The sequence below is a fragment of the Capricornis sumatraensis genome, chromosome 12, assembly GCF_032405125.1.
Source record: "Capricornis sumatraensis isolate serow.1 chromosome 12, serow.2, whole genome shotgun sequence".
NCBI lineage: Eukaryota > Metazoa > Chordata > Mammalia > Artiodactyla > Bovidae > Capricornis > Capricornis sumatraensis.
This window is the reverse complement of record NC_091080.1, coordinates 60,122,911-60,144,107: the sequence shown is the minus strand read 5'-3', so window position 1 is coordinate 60,144,107 and position 21,197 is coordinate 60,122,911. Positions and strand designations below refer to the sequence as shown.

The following is a 21,197-nucleotide window of genomic DNA, read 5'->3' as shown; positions in this document are numbered from 1 at the left end:
CTGAGCGACTGAACTGAACTGAACTGAAGTGAAATGAAGTGAAGTCACTCAGTCGTGTCCGACTCTTTGCGACCCCATGGATGGTAGCCTACCAGGCTCCGCGATCCATGGGATTTTCCAGGCAAGAATACTGGAGTGGGCTGCCATTTCCTTCTCCAGGGGATCTTCCCAACCCAGGGATCGAACCTGGGTCTCCTGCATTGCAGACGCTTTTTTGGCCTCATTTGTCGGCAGTATGGATTAAAAAGTGTACCCCCAATAAAAAATCATGACTAGCGTAATATTATCATGTTTCTATAAGCCAGGCATTTAATCTATCAGGTCTCCTTTTTAAAAAATCAGACTCTGTAAGGGCTGATGCTGAAGCCGAATCTCCCAATACTTTGGCCACTTGATGCGAAGAACTCATTTGAAAAGACCCTGATGCTGGGAAAGACTGCAGGCGGGAGAAGGGGACGACAGAGGACGAGATCGTTGGATGGCATCACCGACTCAATGCACATGAGTCTGAGTAAACTCCGGGAGTTGGTGATGGACAGGAATGCCTGGCAGTCCATAGGGTCGCAAAGAGTTGGACAGGACTGCGAGACTGAACTGAGCTCGCATTGATTTCTAACCAGTCTGCGCCGCCACAAGTCTGCGCTTGCGCAGAGGGCGCTGTGGGCGGCAGACAGGATGAGTCCATGTCTATAGGATAGGTAGGGGGCTGCGGCATCCTAAAGATAGTCGCTCTTTCCCTGCACAGGTTATATGCCAAATATTAAAACCTTTTCCTTTACATTATTTTCTTTATTACTGTTCGGCTCCATAAACCTGATGTCTTATTGAGACTAAGGAGAATAATACAAAGATGTTTCTATCCGCCCCCCCCCCAACGTACCCTGCGTGAGCCAGCCTCGAGGGGCGGGAAGAGGAAGCGGAAGTGTTTGAGGCTTCTGGGAGCGTCCACCAGAGTGGATGGTGGGAACCCTGAACCGTGCTATGGAGGAGTCCAGTGAGCCCCAGTTGGATGCTAAGTCCAAGGTAAGGCCTGGCTTGAAAGGAACTGGGGCAGCGGGCTCCGAAGCAAGAAAGACTGTTCCCTGAATTGTGTTTTCTGCTTTCATTTCAGGTTACCAACCAGGTGAGTGAGTCCTCCGCCTGGCTCTGCTGGGCAAGGGACGGGCGACTGAACCTGACCCTTCGCCCGCCGCCGGCAGCTGCGGGACGATGCCACCGTGAGCCTTTCCTATCACGCCCCTCTACCAAGGCCTGTGTCCACGAGCCCCTGAGTTTCGTCCTGCCTTCCTGATTGCTTCTTCCACTTTGCTCCTGAGGTTGTAGCCACTAATCTTCCCCCAACCACTACAGCCCGAAGAGTACAGACCAGATGTTAATCTTCCTTGATTAAGCGCCGTTGATTCGACTCTAGGTGCACAGTATTTGGGCATGTAATATATACAGAGAAGAGATTGTTAAAATTTACAAAGATAGCACCGCAAACATTTTCTTAGCCCTTAAAAAGCAGTTTGTTGAAGATGAAGAGTTTACCTCTAACCTTTCAGTGTTTGTATTTTTTACGCTTGGGATAAGAATTTGAATTTTTAAGCATATCTTAGGACGGTTACTTTTTTGCAAGAGTTCCTGTCTTGTTTCAACTAGTAAACTGTTTTTAGCAAGTAACCTGTAACACTACCCAGAAGAGTACTAAAAGAGTATTTTAAACATATAAGTTACCCACGACCACACAAATATAAGAAAGGGCTGAGATAAATAAGCAGAACATAGGGACTGAGAGATGTCCACTGACTGCCCTCTGACATCTGGCTCCAGCTGATCTTGCTGTTGATTTTGAGGATTCCTGAGAGACTGGGGGAAAAGCAGATAGTAGTCAACAGGGGGCTTTGGTCAGAGTTATTGCTTAATAACTTTAATTCAGTCTGTCATAAATCATCTCAACCATTTTCTTACTTTAAGTCCTATGTTTATTTGAGTAAGGTATCCTGAGACTGAAGTATACTGGATTACAGAGTTTTAAACATTGAACCTTTTTTTTTGAGGGGGGAGGGTGAAGGGGAAGGTCTGTTTGAAACAACACATTTATTCTTATAGTGCTGGAGATCAAAAGTTCAAAATTATCAAAAGGGAGGGGATATATGTATAATTATGACTGATTTGCATTGTATGGCAGAAACCAACATAACATTTTAAAGCAATTTTCCTCCAATTAAAAAATAAATTTAAGAAAAAGCTCAAAATTAGTCTCATCGAACTAAAGTCAAGGTACCAGCAGGGCTGTATTTCCTCTGGAAGTTTTAGGGGAGAATCTGCTTCCTTGTCTGTTTCAGCTTCCTACATTCCTTCCCTGTGGCCTCTTCCATCTTCAAAGGGCATCCTTCCGGCCTCTGCTTCTGTCATCACTTGTCTTTCTGCTTTCATCACCATGTTGCCTTTTTTGATGCTGACCCTTCTCCACTTTCTTCTAAAGCGCAGCTGGATAATCCAGAAAAACCTCCCCACATCAAGATCCTAAATTTAGACATATCTTCAGAGTCTGTTTTGTCATGTAAAGTAACATATTCACAGGTTTCTGGGGATTGCAATGTGAACATCTTAGGGGATTGTTACTCAGTGTGCTCCACATCCCTTCATGCATTCATTCACACATTATATGATTGTGCATAGAAAAAGCCAAGATAATTTACAAGTAGATTATTAGAAATGATATTAGAGTTTAGGAAGATGATTCAGTGTTTTTCTGTAGTTCAAAGACAGAGTTGAAAAATATTTTTGAAAATATGTCATTTTTAACATTAGTAGGTCATAAGTGCCTTGAAATAAATCTAACCAAAGATGTTGGGACTTTTATGAATAAAATTATAAAAAGTGACTGACTTCTGGTTTCTGGTCCAGTGTGTGAGGAGTTTGGAAGTCATCACTCTGCTTTAAAATAAGTGAAAAGCTGGAATGAACACTTCTTGGATTTGTCAGAGGAGTGAGGTCACAGGGCAAACTGCTGTCCCCTGAATTGGAGAGACAGGTGAATACAAAGAATTGCAAATTGCCGCAACACAAACCGCCATAAAATCCAGTGCCAGGGTAGGAAAACCCAAACTGTAATTGATGAATTCTTGGGAGGCTCAGTGTAGACAGTCAGTTCAGTCGCTCTTTGTGACCCCATGAATCGCAGCACGCCAGGCCTCCCTGTCCATCACCAACTCCCGAAGTTTACTCAAACTCTTGTCCATTGAGTTGATGATGCCAGCCAGCCATCTCATCCTCTCTCGTCCCCTTCTCCTCCTGCCCCCAATCCCTCCCAGCATCAGAGTCTTTTCCAATGAGTCAACTCTTTGCATGAGGTGGCCAAAGTACTGGAGTTTCAGCTTTAGCATCAGTCCTTCCAATGAACACCCAGGACTGATCTCCTTTAGAGTGGACTGGTTGGATCTCCTTGCAGTCCGAGGGACTCTCAAGAGTCTTCTCCAACACCACAGTTCAAAAGCATCAATTCTTCGGCACTCAGCTTTCTTTACAGTCCAACTCTCACATCCATACATGACTACTAGAAAAACCATAGCCTTGACTAGACGTACCTTTGTTGGCAAAGTAATGTGTCTGCTTTTGAATATGCTATCTAGGTTGGTCATAAGTTTTCTTGCAAGGAGTAGGCGTCTTTTAATTTCATGGCTGCAATCACCATCTGCAGTGATTTTGGAGCCCCCCCAAATCAAGTCTGACACTGTTTCCACTGTTTCCCCATCTATTTCCCATGAGACCAGATTGCCATAATCTTAGTTTTCTGAATGTTGAGCTTTAAGCCAACTTTTTCACTCTCTTCTTTCACTTTCATCAAGAGGCTTTTTAGTTCTTTTTCACTTTCTGCCATAAGGGTGGTGTCATCAGTATATCTGAGGTTATTGATATTTCTCCCAGCAGTCTTGATTCCAGCTTGTGCTTCCTCCAGCCCAGGGTTTCTCATGATGTACTCTGCATATAAGTTAAATAAGCAGGGTGACAATATACAGCCTTGACGTACTCCTTTTCCTATTTGGAACCAGTCTGTTGTTCCATGTCCAGTTTTAACCGTTGATTCCTGACCTGCCTTCTCAAGAGGCAGGTCAGGTGTAGACAGGTGTGAGTTAAAATGTTACCCCACCCCCTACCCTCAGTTGTTATGCAGAAGGATACCCCCAGAAGGATGCAGAGGTGAAATTCAAACTCAGGTCTGTCGACTTGAGTCTGAACTTGTTAAATTTAACAAACCATCCCATCTTGTCCAGCACCAGAAGGTCTAAGGTTACTCATTGCTTCACATTCCAATACTTACAATCATTGTTTTGAACTAATTCACGGTTCCCTTTTATAGATGTCTAATTAGAACTCCTTATAAATGAATGATTGTTGCCACATTTTATTGCTTTCCTTCTTGCTAATTTTGTAGTATGAATCAACAGAAGGATGTGTATTGACACATGACATCTAGTGCCATTTTCCCTCTTCCTATTTATGAGATACGTATGCGAGCTCAGTCGCTTCAGTCATGTCTAACTCTTTGTGACCCCATGGATTCTAGCCCCAGGCTCCTCTGTCCATGGGATGCTCCAGGCAAGAATACCGGAGTGGGTTACCTTTCCCTTCTCCAGGGGATCTTCCCAACCCAGGGATCGAACCTGCATCTCTTGAATCTCCTGCATAGGCAAGTGGGTTCTTTACCACTATCGTCACCTAACATAACATATATGAGACAGTGACTTAAATTTTTGTACAGTTTGTGTAATAATTTATAAAATGCATGACTGTTCTTGTTTTTCTGTGTATTGTGTTGGGACCTGCAAGTCACATGAGGATGTATGAACTCCCTTCAGGGATTTTACAGTCTAGTAGATGGTGGGGGAGGGAGACAGATCCACAGATGAGTACTGTTCAAGGCAGAATGTTCTTAGTGCTGCGGTGTAAAAAGTGACATGAACATTCATAGAAAGGTTGAGTAAACCATGAAGGACTTCACAGAGCAGGGAAAACTGGGAGGCATTTTGAATTTTAGATAGACCTTTGAGAGTTGTATTCTAGAGGAATGAGCAGCATGAACAAAAGTGTAAAGACTGAAAGATAATGTAAAGAAAGGATGCGGTCCAGCTTGAGCACGAAAGTGACTTGGGACTGTGCTGTGAGGGGACTTCACTGCCAAGGGAAGGGTTCTAACTAGTTCTCGAGGCAGTAGGGTTTTGACCTGCGATGCTAGGTTTGGTTCCTTTATAAGTAGAGTCTCCTCTGGATTGGAGCTGAGAAAGACCAAAGGCAAGAAACTAATTAGGGGGCCGCAGTAAAATTGAAGGCAAGCTTTTTTTTTTTTTTTTTTTTTTTGTCATTTGTTTATCTCATTTTTGGCTGCTCTTGAGTCTTCATTGCTGTATGCAGGCTTCCTCTAGTTGTGAGTGGGGGCTACTCTTCCTTGCGGTGCACAGGCTTCTCATTGCAGTGGCCACTCTTGTTATGGAGCACGGACTCTAGGCATGCAGATTTCAGTAGTTGTGGCTCGTGGTCTTTAGACTGGGGCTTCAGTAATTGCGGTGCACGGGCTCGGTTGCCCCGTGGCTTGTGGGATCTTCTTTGAGCAGGGATTGAAGCTGTGTCCCCTGCCTTGGCAGGTGGTTTCTTAACCACTGGACTGCCAGCAAAGTCTGAAGGTAGGCTTTTTAAAAGACTTTGTAATGGTGAGATTGGGAAGGAGGGAGTAAATATCAGTGGCATTGACTGAAATCAGATCTTGAGTACCTAGGAATTCGTAAGTGTTTTGTGTTGTAGAGAGAAAAATCAAAATTAACTGAAGTTTCAAACCTGAGCCACTTGGAAAATAGGTCATTAAAACATTGTTTTAATTATTTGTATTTACTACAGTTTCTAAAAATGAATAGAGTTAAGATTAGCTAGTTTTGAGATTTCATTTTTGATAAATCATCATATATCGTAGTAAGTTTATTAACAAAGCTATTTCCAGCTAGTTGTGTTTGCTCTGTTTGAGTTATCTGTCACCGCATGACAAACCACCCCAAACTTAGTGACTTAAAACAGCTGTTTAATTGTTTTTCATGAGTCTGTGGGTTAACTGGGCTTAGCTGGGTGGTGGTTTCTACGCCTTCTCAGGTCAGCTGGGACCTCAGTCATCTAGGAGCCTAGTTGGGCCAGAAGTGAAGAGGTCTCACTCACGTGCTAGTCACGACCTGGCCTGAGCTGATCATAGGCATGACTTGGTTCTTCCTCATGTGGCTGCTCACGTCATGATGGCTGGGTTCCAAGTGGGTAGGTCCCAAGATCCAGCATTCCATGAAGAAGGAAACACATGCTTCCAGTTCTCTTAAGGCTCAGGCTCACAGGTTCCAGAGCACCTCTTCTGTCATATTTTACTTGTCAAAACAAGCACAGGGACAGCTCAGATTTGTGCAGGGAGAAAATAAGCCCCCCTTCTTGATGTGAGGAGTGATGTGTACTTACAGAGAGGAGTGGCATTAGTTGTTGGAAACTGTCTTTGGAGATCATTTGCCATATACCCCTCAATTTCTAAACATATTAGTTCAACAGATAACTTATTGGAACATTCAGTTTATATCAGATCAGATAATGTTATAGTAGATTCAGTAGTAACTAGATCCCCCTATGGTGACATAGGGGATGAACCATAATTACCATGATTTTAGAAACTGTTCTAAAGGCTTCCCTGGTGCTCAGCAGTAAAGAATCTGCCTGCCAGTGTTGGAGACCCAGGTTCAATGCCTGGGTCAGGAAGATCCCCAGGAGAAGGAAATGGCAACCCACTCCAATATTCTTGCCTGAGAAATCCCACAGACTGAGGAGCCTGGTGGGCTAACAGTCCATGGGGTCACAAAGAATTGGACACGATTTAGCAACTAAATAAAATCAATAAGTCCTATGAAGAAAATCAAAGCATGGATGAAGGTGCTGCTGAGCAAGATGAGAAAGGCTTAGCAAACATTGTCTACTTAGGCTAGAGCTAATAATATTCACAGGTGGCTCGTGGCTACTGTATTGGACAATTCAGGTCTAGCATTTAGAAGATGCTCAACATTCTTGCCCCATCCCAGACCTGTCTGCTTTTCTTTACTTATTAGAACTTTATGTAATTCTGAATCATTGTCTTGTTGCAGCTAAGTATTGATATAATGAAAAGGGCTGGGATATGGAATCAGACAAATTTGGATTTGAATACCAGCTCTATTAGTTTTGTATCCTTGGATGAGTTGCTTAACCAATCTTTTCCTTATAGTACTTTAGAGAGCAGTTAATGTGTACAGAATACTTTCCATTTGAAAACTGTCATTTAAAAAAGGAGAGAACATATAAGTGTGTATTTTGTGATTCTGGCTATAAAACTTGCATACAAAAACTGGGAATGAGGACATAGGAATATGACGATAGTTTTTCAGATAGCACAGTTTTGCATGATTATTTTTTAAATTTTCTCTTAGGTTGTATTTTGAAAAATAAAAGTTAAATTTAAACTGAAATGGTCTTAAAATTTTTTTCTTTGTACACAATTTTTATTGTGATGTTTTTATGTTACTGATAATTTCAGCCATAATTTCTCGTTATTGTTCAGTTGCTAAGTTGTGCCCAACTCTTTGCTACCCCGTGTATTGCAGCATGCTGGGCCTCCCTGTCCTTCATTATCTGCTGAAGTTTGCTGAAACTCATGTCCATTGAGTTGGTGATGGCATCCAACCATCTCATCCTCTGTCAACCCCTTCTCCTTTTGCCCTTAGTCTTTTCCCAGCATCAGGGTCTTTTCCAATGAGTTGGCTCTTTGTGTAAGGTGGCCAAAGCACTAGAGCTTCAGCATCAGTCCTTCCAATGAATATTCAGGGTTGATTTCCTTTAGGATTGACTGGTTTGATTTCCTTGCTGTCCAAGGGACTCTCAAGCATCTTCTCCAGCACCTCAATTCGAAAGCATCAATTATTCAATGCTCAGCCTTCTTTATTGTCCAACTCTCACATCCATACATGACTACTGGAAAAACTGTAGCTTTGATTATATGTTCCTTTGTAGGCAGAGTGATGTCTCTGATTTTGAATATTTGAATATGCTATCTAAGTTTATCATAGCTTTTCTTCCAAGGAGCAAATGTCTTTGAATTTCATGGCTGAGGTTACGATCCACAGTGATTTTGGAGCCCAAGAAAAGAAAATCTGCCACTGTTCTTATTTTTTCCCAACCTATTTACCATGAAGTCATGGTGCCAGTTTTTTGAATGTTGAGATATAAGCCAGGTTGTCAACTAATAGTGTGACAGACTACAGCTAATTTCTTTTTATCCTTTTAATCTTTTTGTCTTTTAATCTTTTTATCTATAGTTGAATCTTGATTTTTTTTCTTTGTATTCGTTTTACTTATGTATATTCTCATTTTTTTTTTTTTTTTACTACTGGCTTTTTCTGTTTTTTTTTTTTAAATTGCTTCCTTCATTCTATAAGAAATTTGAACTATATTGCTTTATTTTTAATATTCTCCACAGCCCTGTTTTTTTTTTTTTGAAAATCTTCTCTGCAGCTAATTCCTATTTGAGGCTCAACACACTTCTTAGAAGTCTTGTTTTTAATTTGCATGTAAATATTCAGTCTAGAATTTGAGAAATTCTCATCCCGTAAACTTAATCCCAGCTGTTTTCCCCATGTGAAAAGCTCTTTTCCCCACAGTAAATGACAGCTCTCCCTAATTTTCCCATCTGCCGATTCCATCGTAATGGTCAGTGAATTCCAACGTTGTGTTCTTTAATTGCTGTTCTGCTTGAAATGTTCTGGATAATCCAGAGTTTTATTTCACTTTTCAATATTTTACTCTATCATTTTATTGTGGACAGTAAAAATATAACTTCTTGCATCAATGAGTTGTATGGCCAAATACATTTAAAAAATGATTGGTTAGGTTTCTGAATGTCACCATCTAACTGATGTAAAATGATATCTCTAATCATGAACTCCCTTGAAGTCTGTGCTGAAATTTCTAGCTGCTTAGTGAACATTCCTATTTAGATATTCCTTATCCCTTTTTTTGGTGTTAATTTTATTGGTTATGATTGATTTACAATATTGTGCTTAGATGTACAGCAAAGTGATTAAGTTATATATACATATACATATATTAATTGTTTTTTAGATTCTTTTCTTATATAGGTTAATTATCATGTTTTGATAATACTTTTAGACTTAAAATATAAAAAGCCCTGGTTCCTATATGATATATTCTTCAGGCTCAAACCTTTATAGTTGTGTTTGATACCTCCCTTAACCCTGCAGACAATCATCAAGACCTGTCAAGTCATTCTTTTATCGATAAGCCTAATCCTGCATGTCACCACTGTAGTTCCGGTACAGAAAACCTTGAACCTGGATTACTGTGTTCTCCTGCCACCAGATGAATATTTTTAAATCAATACTTTCATGCTGTTCTCTGTACTCAGAAACTTTTAGTGAGTACTTGTTGCCAATTGGAAAAGTTTAAATAACTTGACATGATAATGTTTTTCATAATAAGATAAAATACAGTTGACCCTTGAACAGTATAGGGATTAATCAATATGTAATTTATAGTTGGTTTTCCATATCCTGGGTTCCTCTGCCTATATGTGGATTCAACCAACTGCAGACTGTGTAGTACTCTGCTATTTACTATTAAAAAGCATCTGTGTGTAAGTGGACCCCTGCATTCAAACCCACACTTTTAAATAGTCAACTCTAACTTTTGAAAACTTACACAGTTTTGCAAAAAGTTATGGCTTCTTGATTCTTGAACTTTTGTCAGCTTTATTTTCCATACTTTCTTATAAGAACCTTTCACTTGAAGACAAATAAATGCCCTGCCCCTTAGCCACATATCAACTGTTTTCATCTCTAGTTGGTTCAACTTAATATTTACCAAGCATTTGTTCTTTGCTCTATGTATATTTAAGGAATATATAAAACATTTTTTCCCTCTCATTTTCAGTTCTGTTATTCTTCAAACCTTAACTTTATTCCCACTAATGCTTTCCTTTCAATAAAATTTTCCTTTCAACCAGAAATGTGGAGCTCACTGACATATCCTCCCCTTCTTCTGCTACATGTGCAAGGGAACACATATACCGAAACATCCATAACATATGAATTATTTAATGAATAATTTTACTCTTTCTAGTTGTATTGAGATATAACTGAAGTACAGCTCTGCATAATGACTTGACATACATATACTGCAGAACGATTACTATAGTATAGTTAATCAACCTCCATCTCCTCAAATAGTTACCGAAAAAATGGGTAATTTAAAGGTGAACATCTGTGTAATTACAGTCAAAACGCAAGAAATACAACAGTACAAAGTACAGCTACCTTTCCCTGGTGGCTCAGAGGTAAAGAATCCCCTTGCAGTGCAGGAGATGCAGGTTTGACCCCTGGGTCAGGAAGATCCCTTGGAGAAGGGAATGGCAGTCCACTCCAGGATTCTTGCTTGGAAAATCCCATGGACAGAGGAGCCTGGCAGGGTACTGTCTGTGAACTCACAGGAGTTGGTCATAACTTAGTGACTAAACCACTGCCACACAGTACCCTAGAAGCTCACCATATGCCCCTCTCCGATCAAATATTCTCCACTTTCCTCCCTGGAGGTAATGATTATCCCTTTGTGATAATCATAGCCTTGCTTTTTTCCACAGTTTTGCCATCTGTATACGCATATGTAAACAATATCATATTTCCTTTTTTTCAAGTTTTTAAGTGAATGGAATAATGAAATTTTTGACTTGTCTCAAGATTTTTTGTGTTAAGGGTAGCTGAAGTTCGTTCATTTTCATTGCTCTGCAGCATTTCATTTATTACTGATGAACATCTGAGTATCTGTAGTTTAGGGCTGTTTTTAATATAACTTAGGAGAACTGTATTATATAAGTATCTTGTTTTTCTAAGTTTTATCCCTAGTAATTGACTCACTGGATCTCTGGACATGTATAACTTTAAGTGAAGCTAATTTTCTGAAAGACTGGCCCAGTTTAGACTGCCATCAGTGCACTGTGACACATCCTTCCATGCCAGTTTTAGAATCGTCAAACTTAAAATTGTGCTATTTTGGTGGGTGTGTAGTGATATCTCTTTGTGGTTTAAATGTGCATTTTCCTGTTTCCTTTCATATATTTATCAGCTTGTAGTTCTTTTCTTGTTTACCCATTATCCTTTCTCTATTTTTGTATGGGAAACTTTTATTTAAAAAGGACCTGTACAGATCCTTTTTACTTATCAAAGATGTTAACCTTTTATCAGGACCAGCCTGGCCTTCATACTGTAGTTGATTTTGTCTAAAGCCAGTCTGAACATGGGAGGAAAGTTTGGTCCTTATGGTAAACCCACCTTTAAAAAAATGGTATTAATAAGTAAAGCTGTTTGCCCAGTAAGCATTCATTTGGTCACAAAAGGTATTGGTCAATAGGTACTTTTGGTAAGTGCCTACTGTATCCTACCTATTTGCCTAAGCTTTGGGTACAAGATACAAAATTTTCTTCCGTATACTGTCTTAAGGTTTGAACTCTGTATTAAGGGCTACATTTATCCAGTCCTGTTTTATGTCATGGAAACACTGAGCAATCATTGAAAAGAATTAGCTAGAAGGTATTGAGGCAACCAGTAGTCAATAAGCATGTACTGTTTGGAGTCAAAAAGACTTTGGTTTTAGCTATGAGTCTGGAAATGTGTGACCTTGTGCATATTATGTCAGCTCTCTGAAATTTAGTTTTATCACCTGCAAAATGGAAATAATAGTTTATAATGTTATGATGATTCAGTGTGGCATTTAATGCATGTAAACTGCCTAGCACATCACCTGCCAAGTATCCATCAGCAGTGATGAAATCTAAAACCACCTTCCCCAGTATTCACGCTAGTGTAAGGTTTCAGGTCAAGGACTGAGATGAGGAAGGAAACGAATTGTTCTCATGTGTGCCTCAGTCAAATATGAAGATGGTATATAACTCACGTTCCACTTTAGGACTTTCGGGTTGTGAAATGCAGGAAGGACATATGTGGAACAGGAAAATGAGATAAAAGATGATTCAAAAGTCCCCTTAAGGACAGAAGCAAACTGAAAAACAAAGGAAAATGATATTGACACATCTACCTCCATTTCACATCTGGTGGAAAATTTTGTTTTTGTGTTTTCCCTTTTGTAATTATGACAGTGTTGTTGTTTTCCAACCCTGTTTGTGTCCCTTTGCCTCTTTCCATGTTCATTTGCTTATTATCCCCCTAACAATATTAAGTTGAAGACATTTTCTTTTATTATGATTGGCCTTGAAATTAAAACTTGAATTCGAGAGCAGTAAATGTGAATAAATATCTGCATTCAGGACAATGTTGTAACTGGTGTATTATTGTGAACTCTTTTATTACAGCTCATAGATTTTCAGTGGAAGCTGGGTATGGCTGTGAGCTCCGACAGTTGCAGATCTCTTAAGTATCCTTATGTTGCAGTGATGCTCAAAGTGGCAGATCATTCAGGCCAAGTGAAGAACAAGTCCTTTGAAATGACAATCCCACAGTTTCAGGTTTGTGATATAATGCATTCGGTTTTAGCTGTTATTCTATAACTGCTGCTTAAAAAGATACATAAAATCATTTTTAAGAAAAAATTTTAACTTGATTTGCAGTTCTTTTGAGTGCTTTACATTTATTAACACATACAAAAGATCTCCATTTGTTTTATTTTGGAATTATTAATATATTATTTTCAATATAACATTTGAATTTGTATACTTTGACACTCCATCACTTCCGTAGTACTCGTCTGTGAGTGTATTTAAGAAATTTGCATTTTTTCTAGCAGGATATTTACTTTGTATTTAACTGTTTTATTCTTCTTAGGCTTAACATTCAAGAATGATAAAGCTAAATTAATCTTACCTTTGAACAGTATTGACCTTGAATTTTCTAATAATGTTTACTAAATGCAGATCAGATCACTAATACTAGTACTTGATAGCTAATTTTATCTGCTAGGGTTTTGAGTCACCTAGTAGTTTATATTTAGAATCATGTTATATATATTATTTTTAGTGTGTGTGTGCACATGCACACTCAGTTGCTCGGATGTGTCCAATTCTCTCTGGGCCCATGGAGTAAAGCCCACCAGGCTCGTCTGTCCATGGAATTCTCCAGGCAAGAATACTGGAGTGGATTGCCATTTCATCCCCCAGGGGATCTTCCTGACCAAGGGATCAAACCTGTAACTGTTAGTCTCTTGCATTGGCAGGCGGATTCTTTATCACTGCACCACCTGGGAAGCCCATTATATATATTATTATTTCACCTCTTTTCTGTAAGCAAGAAAGGGAGAAAGAAGGTAGATGAGAAATCAGATTTTCTTCTCAGTGTACATACAGGGAAATGCTTTGTCTTTGGCTAATTTAACTGACCTTAGAGTTTTGTTTTTGTTTGTTCGTTTTGATACCTATGGTGAGTGAATAGATATGAATTCTTACTTATAGCTCTTCCTACTCTAAAAAAGTCAAATAATCTAAGAAAGGCCACCATGATTAATGAAATGGAAATGTAATGAGAATTCTTTATAAAACTGAAAATATATTGGTCCCAGACTTCTTTTTTTTTCTTCTTGATATATATATTTTATTGAAGTATGGTTGACTTACAGTTTTTCAGGTACACAGCAGGGTGATTCAGTTATACATATACATATGTTATTTTTGAGATTATTTTCCATTATGGGTTATTACAAGATATTGACTGTTGTTCCCTGTGCTATACAATACACCTTTGTTGCTTGTTGTATATCTGCTGTTTCTTTTAAATTAGAAATCTAGCATTCTATTCATACAAAATCAAGTGGAATCAAAATGTCATAATTTTTTTAGACAAAATTTATGTTTTCTAAAATATACGTATATTACACATACTATATATATATATAATGGCACCCCACTCCAGTACTCTTGCCTGGAAGATCCCATGGATGGAGGCGCCTGGTGGGCTGCAGTCAATGGGGTCGCTAATAGTCGGACACGACTGAGCGACTTCCCTTTCACTTTTCACTTTCATGCATTGGAGAAGGAAATGGCAACTCACTCCAGTGTTTTTGCCTGGATAATCCCAGGGACAGGGGAGCCTGGTGGGCTGCCGTCTATGGGGTTGCACAGAGTCGGACACTACTGAAGTGACTTAGCAGCAGCAGCATACACATATATGTATACAGAAGCTTTTCTACCACACTTGATAAAGACTTGAGAAGGAACTTCAAAAAAAAGAGAGAGAGAGAAAAGTTGGAGACATTGGAAAGCATAAACTAAGTGAAATGGGAGCACTGAATATGGAATAGGAAAAATGGAACAAACTAGGTAGAAATAAAAGATCATCATATAGTCCAGTTGTTTTTACACATGGCTGCTCATTAGAAACATATCTGGGGTTTTGAGGAAGAATAGTAATACCTGGGCATTTGTATTTTTTAGCAAATTCCAAGATAATTCTCATATGCATCTGGATTTTAAAAAGTGATTACAAATTTTTCTATTAAATAGCAATTTTGGTGATACAGAATTCTATTTTTTTCTGTTGACCAGTCATGATACAATGGTATTAAGTGAGTAATAGTTCCATAATCACAGTAGTAAAAGATGTTTATCTGTTTTCACAATCAAAAGCCAGACAAAAAATAAAAAGATAATTACAGTTGCAAGCCATAATGGGAACATGATTAATCTAACAGTATAAAAGAATTATATATACTTTAGGGGGTCAAGCAGAGTGATGTGGTAAGTTGAAGTGCATACATGCATATGTTTTCATCTGCCTGGCCAGTCTTTGTCTTTTGGTTGGTGCATCAATCCATTTACATTTAAGGTAATTATCGATATGTATGATCCTATTTCCATTTTCTTTTAGGTGTATTTTCTGTAGGTCTTTTCCTTCTCTTGTGTTTCAACCTGTCTGGAGAAGTTCCTTTAGCATGAAAAGATGGTTTGGTGGTGCTGAATCTCTTAACTTTTGCTTGTCTGGAAAGCTTTTGACTTCTCCATCGTATCTGAAGGAGAGTCTTGCTGAGTATTCTTGGTTGTAGGTTCTTCCCTTCCATCACTTGCAGAGTTTCTGTTGAGAAATCAGCTGACAACCTGATAGGAGTGCCCTTGTATGTTGTGTGTCATTTTTCCCTTGTTGCTTTAAAATTTTTTTTGTCAGTTTAATAACTGTGTGTCTTGGGGTGTTCCTCCTTGGGTTCATCCTGCCTGGGACTCTCTGCTTTTCTTGGACTTGGTTGATTATTTCCTTTCCCCTCTTAGGGAAGTTTTCAGCTATTATCTCTTCAAATATTTTCTCAAGTCCTTTCTCTCTGCTCCTCCTGAGACCACTGTAATGCAAATGTTGGTGCTTTAATGTTGTCCCAGAGGTCTCTTAGGCTGTCTTCATTATTTTTTTTTCATTCTTTTTCTGTATTCTGTTCTGTGGTAGTGGTTTCTGCCATTCTGTCCTTGAGGTCATTCATCCGTGCTTCCGCCTCCATTGCTCTGCTCTTGATCCCTTCCACTGTGCTGGTCATCTCTGTTTGCTCTTTAGTTCTTCTGCATCTTTGGTGAGCATTTCTTGTATTTTCTCTGTTCTGTTTCTGAGATCCTGGATCATGTTCAATATCATTATTCTGAATTATTTTTCTAGAAAGTTGCCTATCTCTACTTCATTTAATTGTTTGGGGGGTTTGTATCATGTCCCTTCGTTTGGGTTATAACTGCTTTTTCATCCTGATTAACTTTCTGTAATGTGGTTTTTGTCCTACTCACCATGGGACTGTGGTTCTTGCTTCGTCTGTCTGCCCTCTGGTGGATGAGGCTAAGAGGCATCTGTACGCTTCCTGATGGGAGGGAGAAGGTGGGAAAAGCTAGGTCTTGCTCTGGTGGGCAGGGCCTTGCTCAGTAAATCTTTAATCCAAAATTATCTGCTGATGGGTGGAGTTGCACTCCCTCCCTGTTAGTCATTTGGCCTGAGGCGACCCAGCCCCGGGGGTCTATGGGCTCTATGATAGTGTTAATGGCAGCCTCCAAGAGGGCTTATGCCAAGGGGGACATAAGGCCAGGAAGGCCTTAATCCTAGAAGGCCAGGATTGCTGCTACCAGTGCCTCCATCCCTGTGGTGAGCTGTTGCCAACCCACGCATCCACAGAAGACTCTCTGACACTCGCAAGTAGTTTTGGTTCTGTCTCCTATGGGCTTGCTGCTCCTTTACTCTGGGTCTTGGTGTGTAAAAGGTTTTGTTTGTGCCCTCCAAGACTGGAGTCTCTGTTTCCCCCATCTTACAGAAGTCCTATAGTTAAATCCCGCTGGCCTTTCAGGTCAGATTCCCTGGGAATTCCTAGTGCCTTTGTCAGATCCCCAGGCTGGAAAGCCTGATATGGGGCTCAGAACCTCCACAAGTGGGAGAACCTCCTCGGTATTACTGTTCTCCAGTTTCTGGGTTGCCTACCTGGTGGGTATGGGATTTGATTTTATTGTGATTGTGCCCCTCCCTCTGCCGGGGCTTCTTTGTCTTTGGATCTGGGGTATTTTGGTGTGTTCCAGTGTCCTCCTGTTGATAGTTGTTGAACAGCTGGTTGCAATTTTGGTGCTCTTGCAAGAGGAGATGAGTGCACATCCTTCTACTCCACCATCTTGAACTGGAACCCCGGACTTCTATTTTAAGAAAATCTCCTCATATACCACTCAAGGATGCTTTTCTGTAATTTGTTTATTTTCACTGTTGCCCGGGCTTTTCTCTGTTTGCAGCAAACGGGGGTAGATGCAGTACATGGGCCTCTCTTAGGACAGGCATGCGGGCTTCAGTGGTTGCGACACACAGACTTAGTTGCTCCAAGGCATGTGGGACCTCCCTGGACCAGGGATCGAACCCAGGTCTCCTGCATTGGCAGGCAGATTCTTTACCACTGAGCCACAGGGGAAAGCCCTCTGGGATACTTTTGATTTCTTTTGCAAACTGTATTTTCCCCCAGCTTTATTGAGGTAAAATTGACAGAAATTGTATACATGCAAGGTATACTATGTGATGTTTGGGTATATGTTTACATTATGAAAAGATTCCTACTGTCAAACTAATTAATATATCCATCATCTCACGTAGTTAACATTTTGTGTGTGTGTGGTAAAAACTTGAAATCTCTTCCCTAGCAGATTTCAAGTATGTAGTGATTATATTATTAACTGTGGCCAGCACCTATGTCTTAGGTCTCCAGAGCTTACTTCCCTTGTAACTGAAAAGTTCTACCTCTTGACCAGCATTTCCTCATGTCCTCTACCTTCCCAGCCTTGGTAGCTGCTATCTGTTCTCTGTTACCATGAATCTCACTTTTTTTTAGATTCCACGTATAAGTAAGATCATGTAGTGTTTGTCTTTCTGTGTCTGGCTTATTTTACTTAGCATATTGTCCTCCAGGTTCACCCATATTGTCAAAAATAGCACAACTGCCTTCTTCTCAAAGGATGAATAATACTGTGTATATATACACACCACATTTTCTTTATCCATTCATCTGTCACTAGACACTTGGGTTGTTTCCATACCTTGGCTATTGTGAGTAATGCTGCATTGAATATGAGAGTGCAGATATCTTTTTGAGGTAGTGATTTTAAGGATTTTCTTTCCTTTTAATTTCTTTCTCTTAGAACTGGTATGTCCACTTTAGAACGAAAAAGCGTCATGCTTCAACACTATTAATGTGAAGTGGTGTCTTGGAAGCAGTTAAGACTTGGTTGAAAAGAAATAAATGCAGTGTATTGTGATATATGAGTAGCCTTCAGCTGAATATAAAGACCAAATCCACTTCAAAAAGTAATACAGGTCTCAGTCCTTTTGTAATTTATAATACTGGCCTAATTCTTATTTTTCTTTGCTGCATTTTTGCTCCCAGATTCCACCTGTTAAAATTTTCACAGGAAAAAGATCACAAATGGGACAGCTCTTTTAAAGTTAGTTCTTACATGGCTGATAGCTAACCAGGCAGTCAGAGCCTGTTAGTCCCATTACAAAACTGTGGATGAAGGAACATTCTTTGAGCTTTTGATTAATATCTTTTTAGTAGCTGAAATTGGAGAAGGCAGTGGCAACCCACTCCAGAACTCTTGCCTGGAAAATCCCATGGACGGAGGAGCCTGGTAGGCTGCAGTCCATGGGGTCGCTAAGAGTTGGATACGGCTGAGCCACTTCACTTTCACTTTCACTTTTCACCTTCATGCATTGGAGAAGAAATGGTAACCCACTCAACTATTCTTGCCTGGAGAATCCTGGGGACGGGGGAGCCTGATGTACTGCCGTCTATGGGGTTGCACAGAGTCGGACACGACTGAAGCGACTTAGCAGCAGCAGCAGCAGCTGAAATTATGATCATCAGTATATGTTTTTGAACAAATGTTTACTTCCTCCTTCATAATAAATTTACGCATGAATTAAAACAAAATACACATACTCTTTTAAGAAGCAAAATAGAGAATTAAGTCCAAAGAAGAGGGAAAATATGAGGATATAAATCCAGGTGGTGCTAGTGGTAAAGAATCCTCCTGCCAATGCAGGAGACGCAAGAGATGCTGGTTTGATCCCTGAGTCAGAAAGATCCCCTGGAGGAGGAAAGAGCAATCCACTCCAGTATCCTTGCCTGGAAAATCCCATGGACAGAAGAGCCTGGCAGGCCCTAGTCCATGGGATTGCAAAGAGTCAGACATCACTGAGCACACATGCATATAAGCTGCTATCAGTGTTGGGTCTCTCTTATTGTAATTGACAAGACAGCCTCTATCAATCACCCTGAAATGCAGTCTTTCACTAAATTAAAACTGATTCAAAGCCTGGGACCCAATGTGTCATTTTTTAAAAGTCTTTATTGTTTATGATAGTGCTGGACATTTAATAAATCTTTGTGGTGTGGTCCTAAAGAACTTTGTTGGATGCTTTCAGAAAGTTTATTTATGAGCTAATTATTCAACCCTACAGTAGTATTTTTGCTTGCACCAGATTACACCTTTTGCTTCTTATGGTAAGCTTCGAATAATAATAGTTGAGGATTTAACATTAAAATGCAGACTTAATAAGTTATAGACCCACCGCTGGACAGATATAATTAAAAGAACTAAAGAATCCTCTAAAAGCAAAATTAATATTGTTTCCCCCTCTCTCCTCAGAATTTCTACAGACAATTCAAGGAAATTGCTGCAATTATTGAAACTGTGTGAAAACTGATTCTAAACCGAAAGTAATCTAAAATCACGGACTTCACTTTCTGCAACAAAGCTGCTTAAGGATCGAATGATATTTATTGAATGAAAATTATACTTTTGGTTTTCCACTTTTTTAAATAATAATAAAAAAAATCAGACAAACAGGAATTACAAAGTGGTGATCGATGCACAACTTTGTGAATGTACCAAGAACCACTGATTTGGATAGTTTAAAGGGTAAATTCTGTGGTATGTGAATTATATCTTAATAAAAAAATAAATAACAGTTGAATAATAGTAAAAGCAACACAAGTTTATGTATTAAACCAACAGTTTTAAAAATTACTGGTAGTGTTACCCATTTTATAAACAAGCTCTTACATAGATGCCTTTATATACAGTCTTATATATAAAGTATATATAAATGGCAAAAATAGTATTTGATTAGGATAATGTTACTTTACAAATTCAGTTTTATAACATTCATTTGCTATGAAAGCAGTTAGTGAGAAGAGTGAGGCTGCTGCTTCTCAAAAAAATTTGGAATCAGGTTAGGATTGGCCATTGCTCCCTTATATTAGCCAAGCATTCAGATATTTCTGTTATTAATATTGTAGAAAGCTCAAGTATATGCAGACATAGAAAGATAAGTTTTATTAAGAATTTATATACAACTGAGTTAACCTGGTAACACAGATTATTGTGTTAGGTGATCTCTTGAATTTAGATTTGTAAACCAGTTAAAAAATTTTATAAAACCACAACAGTTGACACTATATGGCATTTCTCAGTTAAACAGATCACTGGAATAGACTATGTGGCCTAGAAATAGATCAAGACATTTGAGACAAAGATGGTATTTCAGTTGGATGAGAAAACAATTTAATAAATGATACTAGTAGTGACAGCACATACAAAAGTAAATTTCAGATGAGTTAACAATTTAACTAAAATATAAAAATTAGAAGTGTTACAGAGTATGTTAATTAAGGCTTGGGAAGACAGCAATTCCACAACTGTAATATAAAACAAATATATCTGAAATATAAGAATTAAAAAATCACATGTGAGAAAAAAATAGGTCCTAAACAAAAGACCTACTATGTTGATGTGTAAGTTAGCTCTTAGTCTACAAACAAATTTCTTTAAATATTTGAAGTAAGAAGATATTTTTATATAAGAAATGAGATGTTCACTTAACTGTGAGAAAGACTGAAGGAATAAGGAGAAATTTTTGCTAGCTTTTAGAAAATCCGGTAGTGCAGGAATTTCAGGGAAAGCCCCTGCCAGTACTCTCTGCACAATGCAGGATGTCACCTGGAAGCCACTATACAGGCCATTTCTGCCATCTGTCAGGATGTTCGAATGAAATAAAGGCTGCCTGCTTTCTTTACTCTTCTAGTTTCAGTGAGAGTGCCTCTGATTGGTGGACGTTAAACCAGGATCCTGTTGACACAGGAATCTGGTCAATTGAGTTTCTAGTCTTTCAGCACTAGAAAGGAAGGGAGATTTAGAAAAGTAAAAATGGTGCTGAGTATTCGTACTCTGCTGATAGGAGTTGTTATGGTCTTTTTTGCAAAGTGATGTAGACACACACGTTATGTAGAAATTTCACAACTCAGAAATTGCAGTTGAGAAATACATCCTTTGGAATAAAGCCACTAATCTATATAAAAACATTTGCAAATTTGGCTAAATGTTCACCCAGTTCCAGTTTGGGCACACAAGAAGGCTGCATTTTCCAGCCTCCCTTGCAGTTAGTTTGGGGCCTCTGATTGCGTTGTAGCCAGTGGAATCTGGGGCAGACGTGTCCCAAACCACATCCAGTCTTTGTCATAAACCTTTCTTTGGCCTCCAAGCTTTCTCTCATGTTGACTGCTGGAAATGAAAAAATCTGAGATAGTAAACCCATAAGATGGATCCCCTGAATCACGACTGGAGGCACACTCATGGTAACAGCCTGACTTGCACCAGGCAG

General features: G+C 39.2%; 1 protein-coding gene across 1 annotated transcript; it reads left to right on the top strand.

Moving 5' to 3' along the window:
- Positions 1-971: 971 nt before the first annotated feature.
- On the top strand, positions 972-19,523 carry COMMD6 (COMM domain containing 6). Its single transcript, XM_068984527.1, has 4 exons — positions 972-1,023; positions 1,112-1,123; positions 12,410-12,562; positions 19,184-19,523. Exons 1-4 carry the CDS (start codon positions 982-984, stop codon positions 19,232-19,234), a joined length of 258 nt encoding a protein of 85 aa, XP_068840628.1. The 5' UTR covers positions 972-981; the 3' UTR covers positions 19,235-19,523.
- The last annotated feature ends 1,674 nt before the right edge of the window (positions 19,524-21,197 follow it).

What these genes read in the sequence shown, in the direction of transcription:
- COMMD6 (XM_068984527.1), top strand. Translation starts at nt 982, where the DNA reads ATGGAGGAGTCCAGTGAGCCCCAGTTGGATGCTAAGTCCAAG. An exon ending in TGACAATCCCACAGTTTCAG is followed by an intron (nt 12,563 to 19,183) that starts GTTTGTGATATA and finishes CTCTCTCCTCAG; the next exon opens with AATTTCTACAGACAATTCAA.